The 20,361-nt window shown below is 49.4% G+C and overlaps 1 protein-coding gene across 9 annotated transcripts in view; it reads left to right on the plus strand.

The window, feature by feature from the left end:
* Positions 1–2,971: 2,971 nt before the first annotated feature.
* The window catches only part of DENND2D (DENN domain containing 2D), a 40,981-nt gene continuing 23,591 nt past the window's right edge, over positions 2,972–20,361 (plus strand). For 5 of the 9 annotated variants that reach the window (XR_002824699.1, XR_002824700.1, XR_002824698.1 and 2 more), the window contains exons 1-8: positions 2,976–3,171; positions 9,023–9,198; positions 10,075–10,187; positions 10,903–10,972; positions 11,699–11,776; positions 13,437–13,577; positions 14,968–15,116; positions 17,941–18,118. Coding sequence is in view for 1 of the 9 variants with exons in the window: in XM_004380416.3 (XP_004380473.2) it covers positions 3,021–3,171; positions 9,023–9,198; positions 10,075–10,187; positions 10,903–10,972; positions 11,699–11,776; positions 13,437–13,577; positions 14,968–15,116; positions 17,941–18,118 (1,056 nt within the window). In the remaining 8 variants the exon portion in view is untranslated. Of the gene's footprint in view, positions 3,172–6,257; positions 8,404–9,022; positions 9,199–10,074; positions 10,188–10,902; positions 10,973–11,698; positions 11,777–13,436; positions 13,578–14,967; positions 15,117–17,940; positions 18,119–20,361 lie in introns of those variants that run through there. The other 4 variants (XR_002824705.1, XR_002824702.1, XR_002824704.1 and 1 more) reach the window with 4 other exon arrangements.

Raw genomic sequence — 20,361 nt, forward strand, 5'->3', positions numbered from 1 at the left:
GCTTGCTGTTGGAGTGGAGAGATGAGAGACTGAGGAATGGAGAAAAACAAAAAGAAAAAAAAGAAAAAGGGTAAAAGAAAAAAGTGAATAAATAAAAATTAAGGAAGAAATCTAATGAAGTGGAAAAAAGCAACACCAGCAGCCAACAAATGGCATTCAGGGAGCTGGCCAGTGTGGGCGAGTGGAATCCAAGCGACACCAGAGTGAAGCCGGTGCTTCCGGGCCAAGAGACTGTGGCCGCAGGAAGCAGAGGAGGCCGAGTAGGGGTGAAGAAGGATGGGGGATGGGAAAGCATAAATCGCTGGTTACTGGTTGTTCTGTCTCCTGCTGGAAGCTCGGTGAAGCTGCCTTCTCGTACTGCCTGTTCACTGATCTCCGATAGAAGTCTAAGATGGCATATCCATGCTGTGGTAGCCAACAGGCATGTATCGTTCCTCATTCTCTGTTCTTGGTCACTCCCCTATTCCATTTGGTGCTTGGCTGAGCTCTCTATGTCTTCATTTGATGCTTAGGGTTTCAGGATTGACAAGTGTCTCTGCTTGACTCAGTCTTTCAGATCTGTGCTCTGGAGGGACGGCGTGGTGCTTCTGTCTATAGCGCCATTATGCCTGGAAGTCCACCATAAATATATTCTAACCTCTTCCATCTTAACCCACCACTTTAAATCCAAATGTCCCTCTAACTATGGACCAATTTCCTTTTTCCTATTGTTATCCAAGCTTCTCAAAAATGTAGATTGTACTTCTTAACTCCACTTCCTCACTTTCCTATAATTTATCAATTCATTCTCATCTAGCTTGTGCCTCCACATTTCATTACTTCATTAATGTCATCCTAATGTCCTAGTAGGAGTTGCTGAGTGCTACAAACGGTTAAGTCCTTAGCAATGATGGTTCAAATCCACCCAGAGTTGCCTTAGAAGAAAGATCACAGCCATTGAAAACCCTATGGAGGACAGTTCTACTCTGAAACACATGGGGATGCCATGAGTCAGAATCAACTTGATGTGAACTGGTTTTGAATGCCCTAATAAACACTTAAAAAACAAAACCAAACTCTTTTAATTAAAGGCTCATGCACATACAGTGCATACGCGTAGTGTATAGTGCAAAGAATGATCACACAGTGAAAACACCTATGCATCCACCACCCAGGTTAAGAAATAGGACATACCAGCACCTCAGAAGTCCTATGGCTTTTTCCCCATCATTACTTCCTCTTTCCTCCCTAAAGGTAAAACTATCTTGACTTCTCATACCATAGATTCATTTTGCCTGTTTTTAATTCCATATAACTAGAACATTATGTACTTTTCTGTGTCTGGCTTCTTTTTCTCAACACTATGGTTTGTGCAATGTAGCCATCTTATTGCATGTAGCAGTGGGTCATTCGTTTTTACTGCTGCAGACTAAGAATATATCACAATTTATCCATTTTACTGTTGGTAGACATTTGCAGTTATTTCCAGTCTGAGGCTATCTAGAATAAGTTGTCATGAACATTCTTGTACTTGTCTTTTGGGTGCACATGTACACACATGATCCATTTTTAAGGGAAGGAAGTTGTTTGGTTGAGAGCACTACAAAATGGGTAAGGACAATAAAGGCACTTGTCAACCAATTGGACAAGTTTATCATAAGCAACTACTGTATAAAACATGGGTTCAGCCAAGAGAAAGTACTTGGGGAAGAGATACACCATTGAGTGTGGGAATACACAGAGAACAGGGAGCAGAAAGACTGTAATTAAGTACAAAATTGCATAGGCCCAGAGTAGAAGCAACTTTTAGAACTTCTGGGCTAAATAAAGCTAGATAGTTTAATATTAGAGCTGGATTCACCCCTCCTGCTCGCCCAGAGTCCATGACTAGAAAAACCCCTGGAGGACATGCATGTGGAGAGGAATGGGGCTGTAGGTCTGGGGGTCATTGCCTTAGACCCCAGGCATGTTTCTATTAGAGTCTCCTCTTCTTCCTCTGTCTCCTACCCCTGAAACTAAGGCTAAAACCTTCGTGAGTGGAGGAACTTCAGATGGACTCTGGCTCCCTCCACACTACGTGTTCTGGGAGGGAAAGAGGAGCCAGGGAAGACCCCCTCAAGAGCAAGTGAGGGGCTTATTAGATGCAAAATGTCATGATTAACAACTGAAGTTTGATGTCTGGGCTTTTTGAAAGCCAGTGTAGGTGAGGAAGGGGAAAGGGGAAGCTGAGAGGCAGTATTGGGATTAGAAGAAGAGGATAGCTGTAATGATAATAATAATAGGTTGGGACAATAAAGGCACAATAATATTCAACCAATATATTGCCCTATTCTTTATATTTGCATCGTGTAACAATTTACAGAGAGTTTCCATATTCTTAACTTCCACGCCTCTGTGAGGTGGGCAGGGCAGATATTATCCTCATTTTGCCGATCTGCCCAAGAACACAGTTAGATGGAAGCTACCATCAGGACCCTAAGCCATATCCCCAGTTCCTCGGGAGCCACAGAACTCAGTCCCATTCCTTGGAGAAAGTGGAATAGAGAAAAGAGCAAGGCAGGGACAGATGCCCCTTCCCGCACCCCCCCCCCCTCCCGGGTAGGATGACAAATATGACAAGGGTCCTGGAAATGGCCAGAGGCTAAAGCAATGTCAAGGGAAGAGATGGAGAGATTGGAAGCTGTGACTAAAGCAAAACTCTGTACCATCTGGCTTTAGTATGGAGTCATCTGGAAAGGTGCACTGAGGCCCACGGGATACGCCCAGTCTTTGCCTCAGGAGTAGGGGGTGACTTTGGCCGCGACACCTCGCGTCTGGGGACTTCAGGGTTTGGAAAGTAAAGCTTCCCGGGGCGCCCCACGGAAGATGGGAACGAGGTGGCACCGCCCCCTCCCGGACGCGCGTAGAGCGCCTTCTGTCACCATACACCACCCTGCTAAGGACCCAGAGATGAGCTGGCCTGCCCAGGTGCGCCGGGGGTTGGGCTGGAGCCTGCAAGGTGTGCTGCCCGCCCCAGGCATGTCTCTGCGACCCGCCCCCGCATGAAAGTGAAAGTGTCCGGGCCAGCGGAGGTAGAGGATTGGGGGGCGGGGCCGGCGCAGACCTGGGCGCGGGCGCCTGGCACTCGAGGGGCCATGGATGGGCTCGGCCGCCGCCTTCGAGCCAGCCTGAAACTGAAGCGCGGCTCTAGGGGTTAGTGCCGGGTCGGGGCGCGCCGGGGCAGGGGCGCTGGGGCAGTGCCGGAACTGGGGGCAAGGACTGGAGGCTGACAGTGGTGGGGGGCCAGGGTAAGGGGGGCGCCGAGGCTGGGGAGCGGGAACAGTTTGAGGCGGATTCAGCAGGGCTGAAGACAGGGCGCAGATAGAGGTAGAGAAAATGGTTAGGTGGGGGCGGGGCGGGGTCGCAGGTCAGCGGGGTGGTGAGGTCTAACGAGGTGAGGGGCAGGCAGCCGATCTGAGGAAATCCTTGTGGGGCCCCGGGGCCACGTGTCCTTCCAACCAGGAAGCTTGTGGTGCAACCGCAGTGAGCCTGAAACGCCTGGCTGCGGCGCCCTCCAGGGAGACGCCGCCTTAGCCCCACGCCTGCCCGCTGCTCCGCCCCACCTCGCTAACCTGGGACCCTGCTGTGGCTTTTTCACTGTTCCGAAGAGCGAGGCGCACGCCCCTGCCCGGCAAATACCTACCAGCCACAGAATCTGGTCTCCCGGTGGTTACTACCTCCACCCAGGGCCGTCGAGGTCAGAGTGTGGCCCCGGGCAGACCTGCTATAGAGCCTGGCTCAGCTACTTTCTTAGAGTGTGTGATCTTGATAAGTCACACTTATCCTATTCCCCAACCCTTCATCAGAGAAATGGAATAATTCCTCCTGCCCAGTGTTGTGGGAATTAAATTAGAACTCAATATTAATTTCTTTTCTTCCTTCTTAGTAGGAGGGCTGGACTTTGGCAGGAAAGCAATTAGGAATTCATTCATTCATTCAACAAATATTTATTGCTGCTTATGACTAACCAGTCCTATGGCTGAATGGCCATAACCCCTAGAAACTTTGCCTAGAGATCCTGCCTTCTGGGGAGAAAAGAGCAGATTAAAAAATGGACAAATGTCTGAGGCACAGCAGTCCAAGGACAAGGGCTAGTAGGCAGGAGGGGACAAGAAAGCTGGTGATAGGGAACCCAAGGTTGAGAAGGGACAGTGTTGACATGTCATGGGGTTGTTAACCATTGTCATGGGGCAATATGTGTACTAACTGTTTAATGAGAAACTCTTTGTTCTGTAAACCTTCATCTAAGGTTCAAAAAAAAAAATTATCTATGTGAGATCAAATTGACAACAGCAACTCAAAAGGTTTGATGGGAAGCCTAGGGGGCAGTGAGTTGAAGATAATGGTGATGGAATAAGTTGGAAAAGTATAGTGAGAACAGCAGCACAACTGGAAGAATGTAATTGATGTCACTGAATTGTACATGTAGAAACTTTTGAAATGGTGTAACTTTAGCTATGTATATTTTCACCAAAAAAAAGTCCTCCAAGGTGGAGAAGGCAGTGTTGACATGTCATGGGGTTGTTAACCAATGTCATAAAACAATACGTGTACTGACTGTTTAATGAGAAACTATTTGTTCTGTAAACCTTCATCTAAAGTACAATAGAAATATACATATATATATATATATAGAGAGAGAGAGAGATAATTAAACAATTTCAGGCCCAAGGAAGGCTGCTTTGTTTGGCAGCTTGACTCTACTAACAGATGAACTTGTTTTGCAAGCAAATTAGTAAACAAATCTGTTAAATACAATTAATTTGGTTTAAAAAAAAAAAAGGACAGGTGTCATTTCAGACAGCCCACCCCTTCCAACATTGGCAAGTCAAGAGGATGAGTGAGCCCCCTCCAAACCTTCGATCTGGGGAGACTCGAGGGGGTGAAGTTGGTGCTCCCTGCTCTGAACTGAAGTGACCTCTGAGTCATCTGATTTTTGTCTTGTTCCCCTTTCTTCTGCCAACCTTCTCCCCCAGCCCTTGTTGTTCTCCCTAAAAACAGGTCTCTCACCAAGGGGGAGAGGTCAGAGACCATGGGTTCCTGGGTTCTGCAATGACTGTGAGTGACTGGAGCAGAATGCAGGACGGGGCTGGTGTTCCCTCTTCTCAGGAGGGCACTGATCAGGTCTTTTCTGTCCTCCCCTGATCCTCAGAAGTCTGTGTGAATGGATGGGGTCTGCTCCCACAGTTCAGACGAAACATTCCAGTTGTTCTCACCCACCCCAGTACCAACACAGGGCTGATGACTGTGCCTGTAGGAGGTTCCTGGAAGTGGAGAAACTGTAAGATGAGCACCCAAGTATTAACCTGTCCGGTAGTTTGGCACCTGTCAGGCCAGGAGAGTGTGCCCTCTTCACTCCATCTTCTATACCATCTTCCACCTTCCTCTTTTGCCTTTTGGCCTCAGGACAGTTGTGTAGGAGCAGGCTGAGGGGTGTGTGTGTGTGTGTGTGTGTGTGTGTGTGTGTGTGTGTGTGTGTGTAACATCCTGGTGGGGGTGAGGGAGGTGGTCCTAGGTTGAGGGGAGACAAGCTAGAAGAGGAAAGCCCAGCTTTCCAAATCAAGGTCCCAGAAGGTCCCCTCGCCTATATTCCAGACAGTTCCGGGACTTCTTGAAGCGACTGTGGGAGGGCTCCCTAGTGGAGGAACAAGTATAACCAGACTCCTGACTTACCTAGAAAGGGTGGCTCCCTCCTCAACTAAAAACTCAGGATAATAATTCCTTTCTAGGGCACTGGGGATTAAAAGAGATGACTTATATGAAACGTATGAGTTTGATGGATATTAGTTTTCTCTCCTGTTGTAACCCCCTACGAAAAAGGGGAGAGCACATTCTTTTTCTGGATTTCTTGGCTTCGGCCCTCAACTCTAGTTACTTCTTCTATCAAGGATTTGAGTTTTGCTATTCTCTTGGCTCCCCTGATAAAGCAGGAGGAAATGGGCTGAAAATGAAGCCCAAAGGATTTAGAGAAAGAGCTAGTTTCCTAAAGTTCTGGAATGACCAGTGAGAAGATTCTGGTTCTCAAAGACCTTTGCAAAGCAGGGGGTATCCTGCCTCTGTGGGATGTTTGGTGTGTGATGCACCCAGAAGGCAGGGGCATGGACACGGATATCTCATAATCCCCACCCTCACTAACCAAAAAACCAAACCCATTTTCATTGAGTCGATTCCGACTCATAGCAACCCTATACAACAGAGTAGAACTGCCCCCATAGAGTTTCCAAGAAGCACCTCGTGGATTCGAACTGCCGACCTTTTGGTTAGCAGCTGTAGCTCTTAACCACTATGCCACCAGGGTTTCCCCATCCTCACTAGGTCCTGAATTACTCTGTGCCTCAGTTTCCCCATCTGTGTCAGGAAGATGCTTGTTGCTCAGACAGGTAGTGAGGATTAGGTAACAAGTCTGCAGGCTGGGAGTAAGGCATGGTGATGGCTGTGGTGACAACTCCAAGTGTCCTGGTTCACTCTTTTCCCCCATTACAGCATTTATAACATCATTATTTACTGTGATTGGGGCTTCCTCTCAGGAGTCCTGGCTGGGACACTGAGTCCTAGCTTTTACTAGTCCCACAAAAACCAGTCTAGTGGTCTTAGGAGCACGACAGCCATCTCCCTTGCCCCAGTAAGTACCTCCCTCCCTTCCAACCAAAAACCAAACCCGTTGCTGTGAGTCAATTCTGACTCATGGTGACCTCATGTGTTACAGAGTAGAACTTGGCTCCATAGGGTTTCTTGGCTGTAATCTTTACAGAAGCAGATTGCCAGGCCTTTCTTCCTTGGTGCTGCTGGGTGGGTTTGCACCGCCAAACTTTAGGTTAGCAGTCAAGTGTAAACTGCTTGTCACCAAGGACCTCCTCCTCCCAGAGGGGCTGCTAATTCTTTGAATGAGTGGCAGACACTGGAACCAAACCAATTTACCCCCTGCCTCCTCTTTGAGACAGCTTCCTAGAAAAGTCCTCTCCTCCTACCTCCTGCATTTACTCATTCAAGGGCTTATATAAGAGTCCTAGGTGAGGTGTTGCCATTCTCTCCAGACACAGCTGACAGCTGGCTCCCCACTGGACCCCAGGGGCCAGCTGCTCTGCTTTCAGCTGACCCAACAGGGAAAAGGCTGAGCAGGAGTGGGGGTGGAGATGGAGATTACCTGGATGCTTTCCATAGCCACTGGGTGACCCTCAGGTTAAAATGCAACAGTCCCCACTCTGGGCCAGGGAGAATCTCTTGAGTCATTACTTCTTATTTGGGAAAAGTGATCCTTGGCTGGAGCCTGGGAACAGTTCCCAGTGTGGGAATTCTCTGTCTTAGTCCAGGAAGTGCTGCAGGGGGTGAGAGATACATGTTGTAGAAATTCCTGAAATATCAGTAACTCTCCAGCTCGGAGGTAGACTTTACTCTCGCTTTCACCACCAGGAGAGACTTTTAGATCTGTATTGGTTTAAAGGACTCCCTTCTCTCGCTGGAACAATGTATCCATTTAGATAATTATTGGGCCAAGCCTATTTATCTTAATCAGGGTCAGGCAGCTGGCATCCTGCAGGGAGGGTTTGGGCTTGTGCTCTGGGTTGGGGCCCTGAAGTCCTGGAAGTTCCAGAGATAGCAGGTGGCCTTGCATGGGAATTTTCAGTTGCTGTTGACCATGTTGGAGCCCTGGTGGCACAGTGGTTAAGAGCTTGGCTGCTAACCAAAAGGCTGGCAGTTCAAATCCACCAGCCACTCCTTGGAAACCCCGTCGGGCAGTTCTACTCTGTCCTATAGGGTCGCTATGAGTCTGAATCCACTCGATGGCAACGGGTTTGTTTGTTTTTGCTGACCATGTTGAGAAGTGAAAATTCAGGAATCAAAGTTATGGGGAGATAAGATCCTTGACCTGGGACCTGCACGGTTCCACTGCCCACAGTCCCATGCTATCGAGCATTCTTCGCTGTCCCAAGCTTGTAAATAAACCCACTGCACAACCTGCAGACAGGAATTCAAAGCCCTTAGCCCAGAAGCAGCTGGGCCTTGGAGGTGTTTGCTCATGACCTTTTCTCTCACCGCAACCCGAGGCTCTGGGAGGAGCTGAGGTCTGAGCTGCTGTGCCAGGATGCTGCCTCTGCCGGTGCCGCGTCCTGCTGCCTTCCTGGGTCCCGTCACATCCTCCTTGCTCAGCCACTGAGTGCACAGCATGGAAGCCACTCTCCCCTGTTTGGAAGGCAGTGTGTGGCTCTGCATGGTAGAGTTGTGGTTGATGACTGAAGCAGGATCCCTTTTCTCAGACTCTCTGTAGCCAAGCTGTGTTGGAGGAAAGGGAGGCACTTCATGCCCCACAGGCCCAGAAGATGGAAGGACCAGCGGTAGGCCGGGTTCTCAGGCTCTTCCGCAACCAGCTGCCCTGGCTCCGAACAGGTCTGGACTGGAGAGCCCACTTCCTTTTTTCCAGGGTGACCTTCTTAGAGGGGACTCTTTCTTCTTTGAAATGCTCCTTCCTCCTCTTGCTTTTATATCTCTACCAACACATGGCCCCTCATGTGACCAGGCCGGGAGGTTTCCTCTGTTGGTTTCCGAGCCAGCTGTGCCCTCTGCGGGGATTGTGGGGTCACAGTCACATGGCCCTATTGTGGTTTATTTAGTACATGTCTACTCAGGACATGCTGTGTTTTAGGCACTGGGTTAGGACCGGGGCAACCCACAAGTAGGCAGAGTTGCTGCAGTACCCTGGGGCATATGGCCACCCATGTGGCCTCCCCAGTACATGTCCTTGACTTCCAAGTTAGTGGTTTCTTTCCAACTCTTGGTGCCGCGTGGTTTCAAGTCTGCAGTGCAGATGTGGAAACTGCCCAGTTGGCTCTGATCCTGTTCTGTGACCTGAAGTGCTGTCTGTGTACTGGGCAGCCAGATTCCAGGTGCCTCGGCGCCGGCAAGGCGGCCTCAGGTGGTAGAAGGTGCTTGGCTTCTCACAGACTCTGCTCCAGGCATGGACAGATGAGATGCTGATTGGGCCCTGGTGTCTCGTCTCGGTTTTAAGGATCTTCCCAGGCCAATGCAGAGGAAGCTGTAAAGGAACCTGAAAGGGCCCGGGAGCTCCCTCTGCCCAGGTTTGTTGGAGGACAGCACTTCTTTGAATATCTTCTTGTGGTTTCTCTCAAAAAAAAGCATTCCGGGGATGATTATGAGCCTACAATCACCTACCAGTTTCCCAAGGTAAGGATTTGGGGCAAGAGGCAGGTGCGTGTGAGGGGATGCAGAGGACCGGGGGATTTGAATGGTGGTGGTGGGAGTACTATCTCCCTCTCCCCGCCCTATCAGTGCTGAGCCTGGAGGTGCCCTGAGCTGCTGCCCTCTATTCCCTTCTTAAACCAGCCCAACTTTTTGTTATCACCCACAGAATCTAGGCCTTACTGCTTTGTGAAGAATTGACTGAGGCACCAAGCACAGCCTCAGCTCCTTCCCTAGCAGGGAAACTAGGCTAGTTGTTTAGACCCTTCTGGGACCTCACAGTTCTTTCAAATTCTGTCTTCAGTCACCCTTCTCTGGAGAGAAGCAGACCTCGATGGAAGGATCCCCTGCCTGGGATGTGTGGGAAGGACAGGGTGGGGCACAGCTGGTGGGCAGGCCCAGCACTCTGGCCACAGCCCAAGCATCAGGCTCCTGCTCGTCTGATTTGTGCTGAGTAAAGGGGTGGGGACAGTGTATCCTCCTCATTAACCCTGGCAGCTCAGCAACTGAGCTGGCTGCTTCTCTTCTCTCTAATGTGGTCTCTCTCTGACGTGGCCCTCCTAGGGCATCTGCCATCTCAGGGCCTTTCTGTATTCAGTGTGGCCAGGACCCCCTTCCTGACTGTGTTGATCTTTGGGATACTGAAATTCACGTGGGTGAACCTGGCCAGGGAGGGGCTATCTCAGCTTTGGGGGCATTCCAGCCAGACCCAGAATGAAGTCCCGGTGCAGAGTGACAGGTGAAGGCACCCTTTGGGCCTCATCCCAGGGGGAAAGCTTAGAGCCTAGAAGAAGCTTCCAGCCCTCAAACCTCCCTTTCCCTCCCCTCCACAATCCACTTACCTTTTTTGTCTGCTTATAGCGGGAGAACCTGCTACGGGGCCAACAGGAGGAGGAAGAACGGCTGCTCAGTGCCATCCCCTTGTTCTGCTTCCCAGATGGGAATGAGTGGGCGCCTCTCACTGAATATCCCAGGTAATTACTCAGCCTTGGGACAGGGGAGTCTGAGATAGGGGAGAGTATGAGTAACACTAGAGCCGTGTGGCCCCTGTGCTCCCCACCTCACTTGGTGTATATACCCATTTTCCACTAGCTTCTCTCCTGTGGGAAGGGACTGGGGTTGATTCATTTATGAACATCTTGCCTGGGGTCTCTCAAGGCAAGGGTATAAGCCATTTGTTTGACCAGTCATCTCCTTCCAGAGGAAGGCGAGGTCCTCTCACCTGTCCTAGGAGAGATCGTCACTGTCCTCTCTCCTGCTGTTTTGATCTGCCATAGGCAGAAACTGGACTCAGCTGAAGGCCTCTAAGAAGGCAATACAGCAAAGTCCCTTCCAGCATGAGTCCTGGGATTTGGCTACCTGAGTTAGAATTCTGGCCCAACCACATGTGAGTTGAGTGAGCTTGGTAAGAAATGCCCACTCACAGCCTCAATCCCTTCATCTTTTAAGTGGGGACAATAATTGTACCTACCTCATAGGGTGGTTTTGAGAATTAAATGAGATGATATGCTTAGGGCTTGGTCCCCAGTAAGCACTTAATAAATTGCAGGTGTCGTTTCTACTGTCCTGATTCAGCAGCAGCTCTCTGCCCTTCTGCCCACCTCCTTTCCACCCCTCTGAGGCTGGCCACCTTTCTGCTTTAGAATCCAGTGAGCAAATGCAAACCAAGCCTTATTTGCTCTTTTCCAGGGAGACATTCTCCTTCGTTCTGACCAATGTGGATGGGAGTAGGAAGATTGGATACTGCAGGCGCGTCTTGGTCTGTACAGCTCAGAACTGCCCCCTCCTCTCTGCAAACTGCTCAGCTCCACAGCTGGGCTTACTCAAGCCTCAGCTGCAAAAGCTAAGGGATCATGGGAGCGGTGGTTGTAGAGAGAGTAAAGCCCAGCACCTGCTGCCATGTTAGTGCCCGCTCTGCATCCCTGCAAGAGGGAGGCACAGAACCCCTCCCTGCTAGTCATGCCTGGTCTGTGCTCTCCCTAGCTGTCAACAGCCCCTCTCATTGTGGGAGGCTGCAACCTGCACCTCTCTCTGCCTTCTCTATCCAGGTTGAGTGGCCTTGGGTCCTAGGCCTCCCAGAGCATAGGCTGGGATTTGAACAACTCAGTTCAATTCTTGGGTCTCAGGAGGATTCTCCCAGTCACCCCCACAGTGGTTTTCTCCTAGCACTTCCTCATCTAAAACACACTTCCCCCTCTCTGAGCTGACCCCCAGGTGGTGTTGGCACTGCAGGCAAGCATTGCTTGCCTGTGAGCCCCCCAGCCCCATCAAGGCCATCTTCTTTTGACCTTGGTGGTCACTCTGGCCTCTTTGCTGCCTGTCCTGTGAGCAGGACCTTTGTACAGCCAGGCCTTTCTCTCCCTGGCCCACCATTCACCATAAATCCCCCGCACTCCAGTCCCCAGCCTTGAGCCCACCCTAGCCCCAGCTGGGAAAAGTCCCTGGGAAAGCCACAGCACTGAAGGCACCTCTCTGCCCTCCCCAGCCCACCGGCCGTGGCCCTCGCCTTCCCACAGTGTACTGCATCCTCAGCTGCATCGGCTGCTTCGGCTTGTTCTCCAAGGTAGGGTGGACAGGATTTCTCAGGGCCTGTTAGTCCTCTTCCTTTTCTGGGCTCAGCCTGGCTCCCTGCCTCTGCCTTTGCCCCCTGGGCCCTTAGGGGAGCTCCTCCCCCACAGCTGGGCTCAGCATCAAGGAGGCACACTTGGGAAAACTGAGGCAGAGAGGAGCTTGAGCTTGACTGATTTTAGCGAAAAACTGGAACTGAACTCAGGGGCGTGTTTCACCTGCAGAGAGAGCCATTTTCCCCACTGTAGTGAGGTAAGAAGGGAATTGAAGCAGGACGGGGGGAGGAGCCCCAGGCCACGGAGTTTCGGGAGTCTTCTGTCTTGAGTTTCAATTTCCCCCTCTGTCAAATGGATGTAATAACCCCTCATCCTCCTACCTCACAGGCTGGTGTTAGGTTCAAATAAGGAGATATATGAGAGGTTATTATATGATGCAGAGCACTAAATAAATATGAAAAGAATTATAGAATAGGGGTCCGAGCAGAGGTGTATCTATGGGAAATAGTGCCAACGGTGGGCACTGAAATGGTGCCCCTGCAGGGGCATAGGGAGGGTTATCAGTGCCCAGGGGAAATCTTTAAATTGCCTGTCCCTCCCAGTTCAGGTGTTTAGGGGCAATCTCTAAGTCACACTTCCCCTTGTCTGCAATTTCAAGATGAATAGATAGAGGCAACTTGCTGGGAAACACCTTCCCCTTCTTGTCTGGCTGCCTCAGTCAGGCAGCTTTCACGTTTGTGGTGCCTTGGAAAGTCATTCAGTGCCTTGTCTGGTGCTCCCTTGGATTTGAGCACGGGGGCAACTGCCCCCTTCAGCCCCCCCACCCCCACCCCCCATGCCTCTGTGTCTACCGTGCTGAGGAAGAATGTTGGACGGAACCGGATTAATCGAAACTGTTCGGTAGTGCCCCCCCGCCACTGCCTTCAAGTTGTGCCCAGGGCATGTGCTATACCTACCATACCTTAGATACACCTCTGGCCCTCCCGAGACTCCCTCTGACTAATATGGGGGTAGAAGAGAAGTTGAGGTTCCCAGGACTTCTGCTGGAGCTAATATGAATGTCACTATACCCGAGTCAGGATCAGAGAGGATTTCTTCCAAATGGATGGGGCATTTCTTGGTGGCCACAAAAGGGCTCCGTGTACTCTGCCCCCATGGAGCAGGGGGAGGGAAACTGCCAGCCTTTGCTTAGGGGGAGTGTTCATCTGTGCAGTGGTCAGAGGGATGGAAGTTGAGCTGATCCTGGGAGTCTCCAGTGAAACTTGGAGGACAGAGTTGACACCCGAGAGGCTGACTTCTAGGCCCTGCTCCAAACAGTACAAGTGAACATCATCCCATCAGAGTTGAGGAGTTTACCCTGGGATGACTTCCCAGGGGAAGGGAGGAACATGGATTGGTGGAGAGAGGGTGAAAAGAAGGCTCAGCAAAAACAGGTCTTATGTAGGAGATAAACAGCAGATTATTTGGCTTGAAACCAGTTTCTGCCAGGGAGGGAGAGAGAGCCAGTTGTGGAGGAGCCTCGAGAACTGATGAGGATTAACTGGACCAGCACAGGAGCCTCACCATGCAGGATCCCTCATCATGGGAACATGTGGGATCTCTGCCCCCTACCCAGTGCACCCCTATGAGCTGTGCCTCCCATCGTCCTTTTCCATGCAGATCCTGGATGAAGTGGAGAAGCGGCATCAGATCTCCATGGCGGTCATCTACCCGTTCATGCAGGGCCTCCGAGAGGCAGCCTTCCCTGCTCCTGGGAAGACTGTCACCCTCAAGAGCTTCATCCCTGACTCAGGCACTGAGGTGGGTTAGCAACATGGGTGAGACCCTCCCTAGCTGGAGAGGGCAGGCCTCTGTGTCACCTCTCCCCACTGTTCTTCCATTCACTAAGTTAATATACAGAGAAACTGAGGCAGGCAGGACTGGACTTGATTAGAATTACTGGCAGAGCCAAAAACCAAACCCAAATTTTCTGATCCTCCCAACCTGATGCCCACAAAGACCTAGTTACTATTCAAGCTACCAAGACTTCTATTTATAACAAAGCTATCACAGAAGTTGAGACCTCTGATACTAGAGACTTTGTCCCCAGACCTCAATCTGCCACTTGCTCTTCTACTCACCCTTATTCTCCTGTCTCTGTCCTATACCTTCTAGCCTCCATGTCTATTTCTCATCATCCATCTTCACCCCCTGAGTTCCACCCATTCCACATGGGGATGCTGTTGTATTAAGGCCACTCAGGCAACTGAGGCAGCAAGGATTAAGCAGTAGAAAATCATTCTAAGAATTCTAGCCCTGACTCCTGGTACTCTGGATAAGATTGTGTGCCCCTTTGAGCCTTGGTTTCCCCATATTAAAATAAGAGGAGGGACTAGATTTTTTTCATTCACTTAAAAAATAAATATTGAATGCTTACTGTGTGCCAACCCCACACTCCCCCAAAAAACAAAACCAAACCTGTTGCTGTCGAGTCGATTCCAATGCGTAGCAACTGTATAGGACAGAGTAGAACTGCCCCATAGGGCTTCCAAGGAGCAGCTGGTGGGTTCGAACTGCCAACCTTTTGGTTAGCAGCCAAGCTCTTAACCGCTGTGCCACCAGGGCCAAGAACTGTACTATTTTCTGGGTATAAAGAGGTGAACAAAATGAACATGGTCCTTGACCTCATTTAAAGTCCAGTGGAGGGGACAGACAAATAAACACACAAATAAATATATAATTACAAATTGTGTAATTGTGATTAAAGAAGAAAATAGGGTGCTACATGAGAAAATAATGGGGAAATACCCATACTCTTAGGTGGCCAAAAAAGGCCTCTGAGACCTGATTGAGAATGAGAATGAAGGGAGAAGAGAAATCCAAGGGGAGGGCCTAACCCCTGAAGGACTTCAGCCAGGAAAGAGCATGATATGTCCCAGGGACAGAAAGAAGCCAACATGGCTGAAGCATGGTGACAGAGGTGGGATGTGCTGGGTAGGACCAGAGAGGGAGATAGGACCTTGTGGCCATGCTAAGAAGTAAATCGACGTTATCCTTAGAGCAGAGGGAAGCCATCATCAGGTTTTTGCAGGTGAGAGATAGCAGATTCATTCCCATGGGGAAAATGGAGTAGAGGACAGTCGGATCCAAGGTCTGGGGTCTGCGTGATTGTGCAGTGTGATGACGCCCTTCCTTTCTGGTTTCCCCACAGTTCATCTCCCTGACACGGCCCCTGGACTCCCACCTAGAGCACGTGGACTTTAATTCTCTGTTGCAGTGTCTCAGTTTTGAGCAGATTCTACAGATCTTTGCGTCTGCGGTGCTGGAGAGAAGAATCATTTTCCTGGCAGAAGGCCTCAGGTAGGCCCAGCCACTGAACAGCTTCTCTGAACTGGCCAGCACCCCTGGGCGCAAGGGAACAGACTAGAGGGTTCTCAAAGGAGATCAAGCTGTAGGACCCTTGTGTTCACCCTCTTTCCAGTTCCTTGACCTGCACGTTAAGCCTAGAGAAACAGCTTCTGCAACTCCCCTTCTCCTGCCTCCAAACTTGATTGCTGCCTAGGCCTAAGGAAGTCTCTTGATTTAGCTCTAAGAGCATGAAGTTTTCCTGGGTCAGCCCAGGCAGGGACCACTTCGGGTGGATGCAGATCTGATTCTACCTTTGAAAAGCTGCAGGAGGCAAGGAGGGCAGAGGACAGGACAGGAATGTGTATAATGGTATGGAGGTTAAGCCGTCATCCTAACGACAAACATGTTTCATCTATCTATTCACTCACTCAGCAAACATTTATTGCATGTCAACTGTTTGTCAGGTGCGAAGCCTCAGGAAGATAAATACAAATAAGACAGTCCTTGACTTAAAGGAAATACAGAATTATGTAATGGTTGAAAGCATAGAGTTTAAAATTAACAGAAGGATCAAATCCTAGTCCTCCACCTTTAGCTATGTGGTTCTTCTTAGGTTAATTTCTTAACTTCTTGAAGTCATGACCTCCCCCTCTATAAAATGGAAATAATGATTGTACTACCTCATAAGGTTGTGGTGAGGATTAAATGAAACCAGTTGCCGTGGAGTCGATTCCAACTCATGGTGACCCAGGTGTGTCAGAGTAGAACTGGGCTCCATAGGGTTTTCAATGACTGATTTTTTTGGGAAGCAGACTGCCAGGCCTTTCTTCCAAGGTACCTCTGGGTGAACTTGAACCTCCAACTTTTTGGTTAGAGGTTAACTATTTGCACCACCCAGTGACTCTGAGGATTAAATGAGCTAGTGCATATTAGGTTCCTAGCACACTGCTGGGCACACAGTGGCCAGTAAGTGCTAGCTGCTTAGTAATACATTTTTAATAACATGTTCACAGTTGAGTGACTCTCTGTGTTTAGCTGAAGTAGGGTACTGTCAGAAATTGGTCTCTACTTCTGAGGTACTTCAAGTGTGAAAAAGACATAGTGAGGCATGTGACAGAATAGAGAAGAAAAAAAAATATCATAAAGCAGTAGGGGTTTGACCTTTTATCCATATCTGTGGAAGGAAAGAGCTAAGGATACTGGACTCACAATCCTTCTACCTTTTAGGGAGGATATTAGAGGCTCAAATAACAGAGGTCAGTGGGTTAGGTGAATGTCATGAGTTTCAGAGGGAAGGAAGTTTGGGCAGGGAGTGAGAACTGTGTTTTGAAAATTTTGTAAAAATCAGAGTGATAACCAAATAGGAACTGGTCATAGGCTCACCCTTGAGGGAAGTGACATAATCTTTTGCTTTAGAAATAGCTCATCCACTCCCGGCCCTGTATAGAAATGAGAAGTTTCCCTTGTGGCTGAAGCTGAGATTCTGTACCTTCCCAGAAGTACAGGTAGTTTGGGCATGGGCAAAGCCTGGCAGGACTTACATCCCAGGCATTAACATTCCTTGGAGAGATCCCTCACTCCCCAGTTCCTTTCCACACTGTTTTGCAGATCTCTGAAGCTTGGGCAGGGAGGGAACTTCCAGTCAGACTGGGCCTTGGCTAGACTCTCAGAAACTCAATCTTTCTAACTCAGGAAGTGCTAGCTTGATACCAGGAATTGAAACAAGTTTTCCGCATCTGTGTTTTTATTGGCCTTGGCTTGGGGGCAATTTGGCTGAAGAAATGAAGATCTATGAAAGCTAATGGAGAATTGAGAAGACAGAGTGTGGGGTTGTGTGTGGGGTGGAGTGGGACTGGGTTGTGATTTTGGCAGTAATTATATGGGGAATGCTTCATTGGAGCCACCTCTGTGGGACTTTCCATGTAGGAATTGCTGGGCAGAGCTTCCTGGAACCTAGGGATTTCCCAAGCTAACTCAGGCACCGACCTGGTCATTTTAGGTCACCATGAGTTGGAATTGACTCCATGGCAACTGGTACTGGTAGAGTGGCCAGAGGGAGTCATGCAGGGTAAAGTCTGGAGATAAGGGCGTATAGACATAAAGAGGAAAAAAGGTCTTGCTGTGCCCTCAAGGCACACCATATGCACTTCCTTAACACTGTAGTGTAATGGCTGGTTTACAAGCTTGTTACCATCATTATACTGTGAGTTCCTTGAAAGCAGGGACGATGTCTTGTTCTTCCTAGTAGCCACATCCTTAGCAGTCCCTGAGCACATAGTAGAGGCTCAATCAGTTATCTGTTGGAATGAAGACATCTGTCCTTCCCTTCCCTGTTTAGAGCCTCTGGTGGTGCAGTGGTTAAAAGCTTGGCTGCTAACCAAAAGGTCAGTAGTTCGAATCCACCAGCCGCTCCTTGGCAACCCTATGGGGCAGTTCTACTCTGTCCTATAGGGTCACTATGAGTCAGAATTGACTCGATGGCAACAGGTTTGGCTTTCTTTTTGTTTGGGTTTTTGGCCAGTAGAAAGTTGAGAAGACTAACCGGGAGAAGGGTCAAGTAGAGATCCATCCTTGATTAGTGGAGCCTCAGCCTCTCCTAGTTTCTGCCCTTCCCCACAGCAACAAGTCATCACATGCTCTGTGACCCACATGGCTCTTAGATTTGCTTTTGCGTATCGGCACAAGCAGACATGTAGCAGCTGCTGTGCCGTGGGTGGCGAGCTTTGTAGGGGTATGGAGTGTAAGGGTGTGGGGTGCAGGCACAGGGAGACTCCTCGCTGTGGCTCCACAGGGCACTGGGGGCCCCTGACTCTCGTTCCCTGTGCTCTGTCCCCAGCACCCTCTCCCAGTGCATTCACGCCACTGCTGCACTGCTCTACCCCTTCAGCTGGGCACACACCTACATCCCTGTTGTCCCAGAGAGCCTTCTGGCCACCGTCTGCTGCCCTACCCCCTTCATGGTTGGAGTGCAAATGCGGTTTCAGCAGGAGGTTATGGACAGCCCCATGGAAGAGGTATGATGCAACAGGTAGCGTGAATGATTTGGAGCCAGGCAGACTGGGATTTGAATTCCAGCTCTGCTACTAACAGCTGTGTGATTCTGGGCACGTTAATCTCTCTAAGTCTGAGCCTCCTTGTTTGTGAAATGGGGATAACTGTTTAGTTCATAGGGATTCTGGGGGAAATAACCTCTGTAAAGCCCCTAGCTCAGTGCCTGACACATAGTTGGTGCTCACTAAGGGTTTGCTCCTCTCTCTTGAATGATTTCCCTTTGGGCTTAAGAAACAACACGTAGCTTATTGTGAGGTCATCAGACTGTCCTACACCCAGCTGGTCCCATGAGCAGTTCCTAGGGTACGCCATCTCTCATCTTAATGGGTCATCACAGCTGGTTTATACAACACATACCCCACTGGAATTCTTTCAAGTTTCTTGGAAGAGAGCTAATGGCTTCCTCCTGAAAACTATGAGTCTTGGTTGATGTCTAATCTTGAAAATACAGATTTTTATAGCAAAAGCCATCTTGCTGATTAGCCCAGCTGCTCAGAGCTCAGTTGGCTTAGGGGACATGGGTCCAAATCCGCTTTGATCCATTAGCTTCTTGGTTCTTGATTGTAGGCTGTGCCCCAGACATAGCAGAGGGCTCCGTTGTAAAGATGGGCATTAATAGCAGTGTTTAAAAACAACTCAAAACATGTGCTGTGCTTTGAGTTGTGGGTAGGGAGGGGTCAGTAGGAATCTTCAAAGGATAGCCTATTACTATATCCTAAGCCAGAGGAGCTACTTGGGTATGTCTACACTGGCTAACAGTTGACTCACTCTGTGCAGGCAGAGCACCTACCAAGGGGAAAAGGAGGGTCTAGAAGTAGATACTAAAGCGGTATGGTCTTCCCCATTTTACTTAACATAAAACTGAGGCCCAGAGAACTGAATTGACTTATCTGAGGCCACACAAGCAATGATGGAACTCTAGCAGAGATAAATCCAAAGCCCCTCTAATAAAAGTAGGCAGCAATTCCATTTCCCAGGAGTATTGCTGGGAAGTAAAGAAGCAGGCTGTTTCCCTTCCTTTTTCCCCTGGTCCTCCCACCGTTCCTCAGAACTGCTTAGTACACATGCCCTTTGAACCAGCCTTAGTCTCGTGATGAAGTGGGACAGAGTAGTAGCCCCGTGTTTAGCAATAAGACTTAAAAATGTCCCAACTAGGAAGTTATGAAACTTCCTGACTCTGCAGCTACAGTTCCTCAGAAGCTGCAGCTCCTCCCCTGAAAGCCAGGTGGAAAGACACCTGAAGGCCAGCAGGACCCTGGCTCCCACTCTCCAAGAGTTCTGGCCTATTTTATTCCTCAGCAGCTGCTTTGTGAACGGGCAGGGGATGGGAAAGGGAGAGGAACATATGGTGAGGGTAGATGTTGGGGAGATTCTCTGACTCCCCACAGAAGCTCTCTGGAAGAGATTACTCCACAGATGGTAGTATAGTCCAATACGGGAAAGCTCCGTGGGAGTAATCTCACACAAAAAATTCTTTGCCCATACTCTTTCCTCAAATGCCCCACATGAACAGACTTCCCTACGTGAAGCCTGAGCCTATGTATACATGCGGTTTCAGGCCTGGACTAGTTCAACCTTTCTCCCCTGATGATTGATAATTACAGTGCCCGCTCTGTCTTTTGGCATATTTTCCAGTCACTCTCTTTCCTTTTATTTAGAAGGGAAAATTCATTGTCAAGACAAAGGGTCATGAACTAAAACGCGTAGAGGGGCCCAACAGGCATTTAAGTGACCAACACAGGCTTTGGGGTGGGGGGGATTGTGGTAAACTGGGGAGCCCGTACGTACCCTGCCTGAAGTCTGCTACACAGTTCCATCTGAAAGCTGCCCTTAAGAGACTGGACCAGTGTTGTCAGAGCTCCCGATTTTTTAGGAGAAGCCAGAAATCCAAATGTTACATGAAATTTTCCCATTTAAATATTGCAAATTACTTCAATTATTTAGAAATACTATGTGGATCAATGAAACAGATCTGCAAGCGAGAATCAGTTAGCAGGCTGCCTATTTGTAACCACTAGTGTAGTTAAGGCCCTTCAGGCAGTGATGGAGCTGGTCTGAGAACTCAGGTCCCCCAGATTCCAGCCCTGTGCTTGTCTCACCTGCAGTCTGTAGACACATTGTCTTGGTCTCTCCACATCCTTTCCTTTCCTCCTCCTGTTGACCCTGGGCCATTTCCTTCTCTTCCTGAGTTTCCTGCTGGAAGGCC

Source organism: Trichechus manatus, unplaced genomic scaffold, assembly GCF_000243295.1.
Source record: "Trichechus manatus latirostris isolate Lorelei unplaced genomic scaffold, TriManLat1.0 scaffold00073, whole genome shotgun sequence".
NCBI classification, from domain to species: domain Eukaryota; kingdom Metazoa; phylum Chordata; class Mammalia; order Sirenia; family Trichechidae; genus Trichechus; species Trichechus manatus.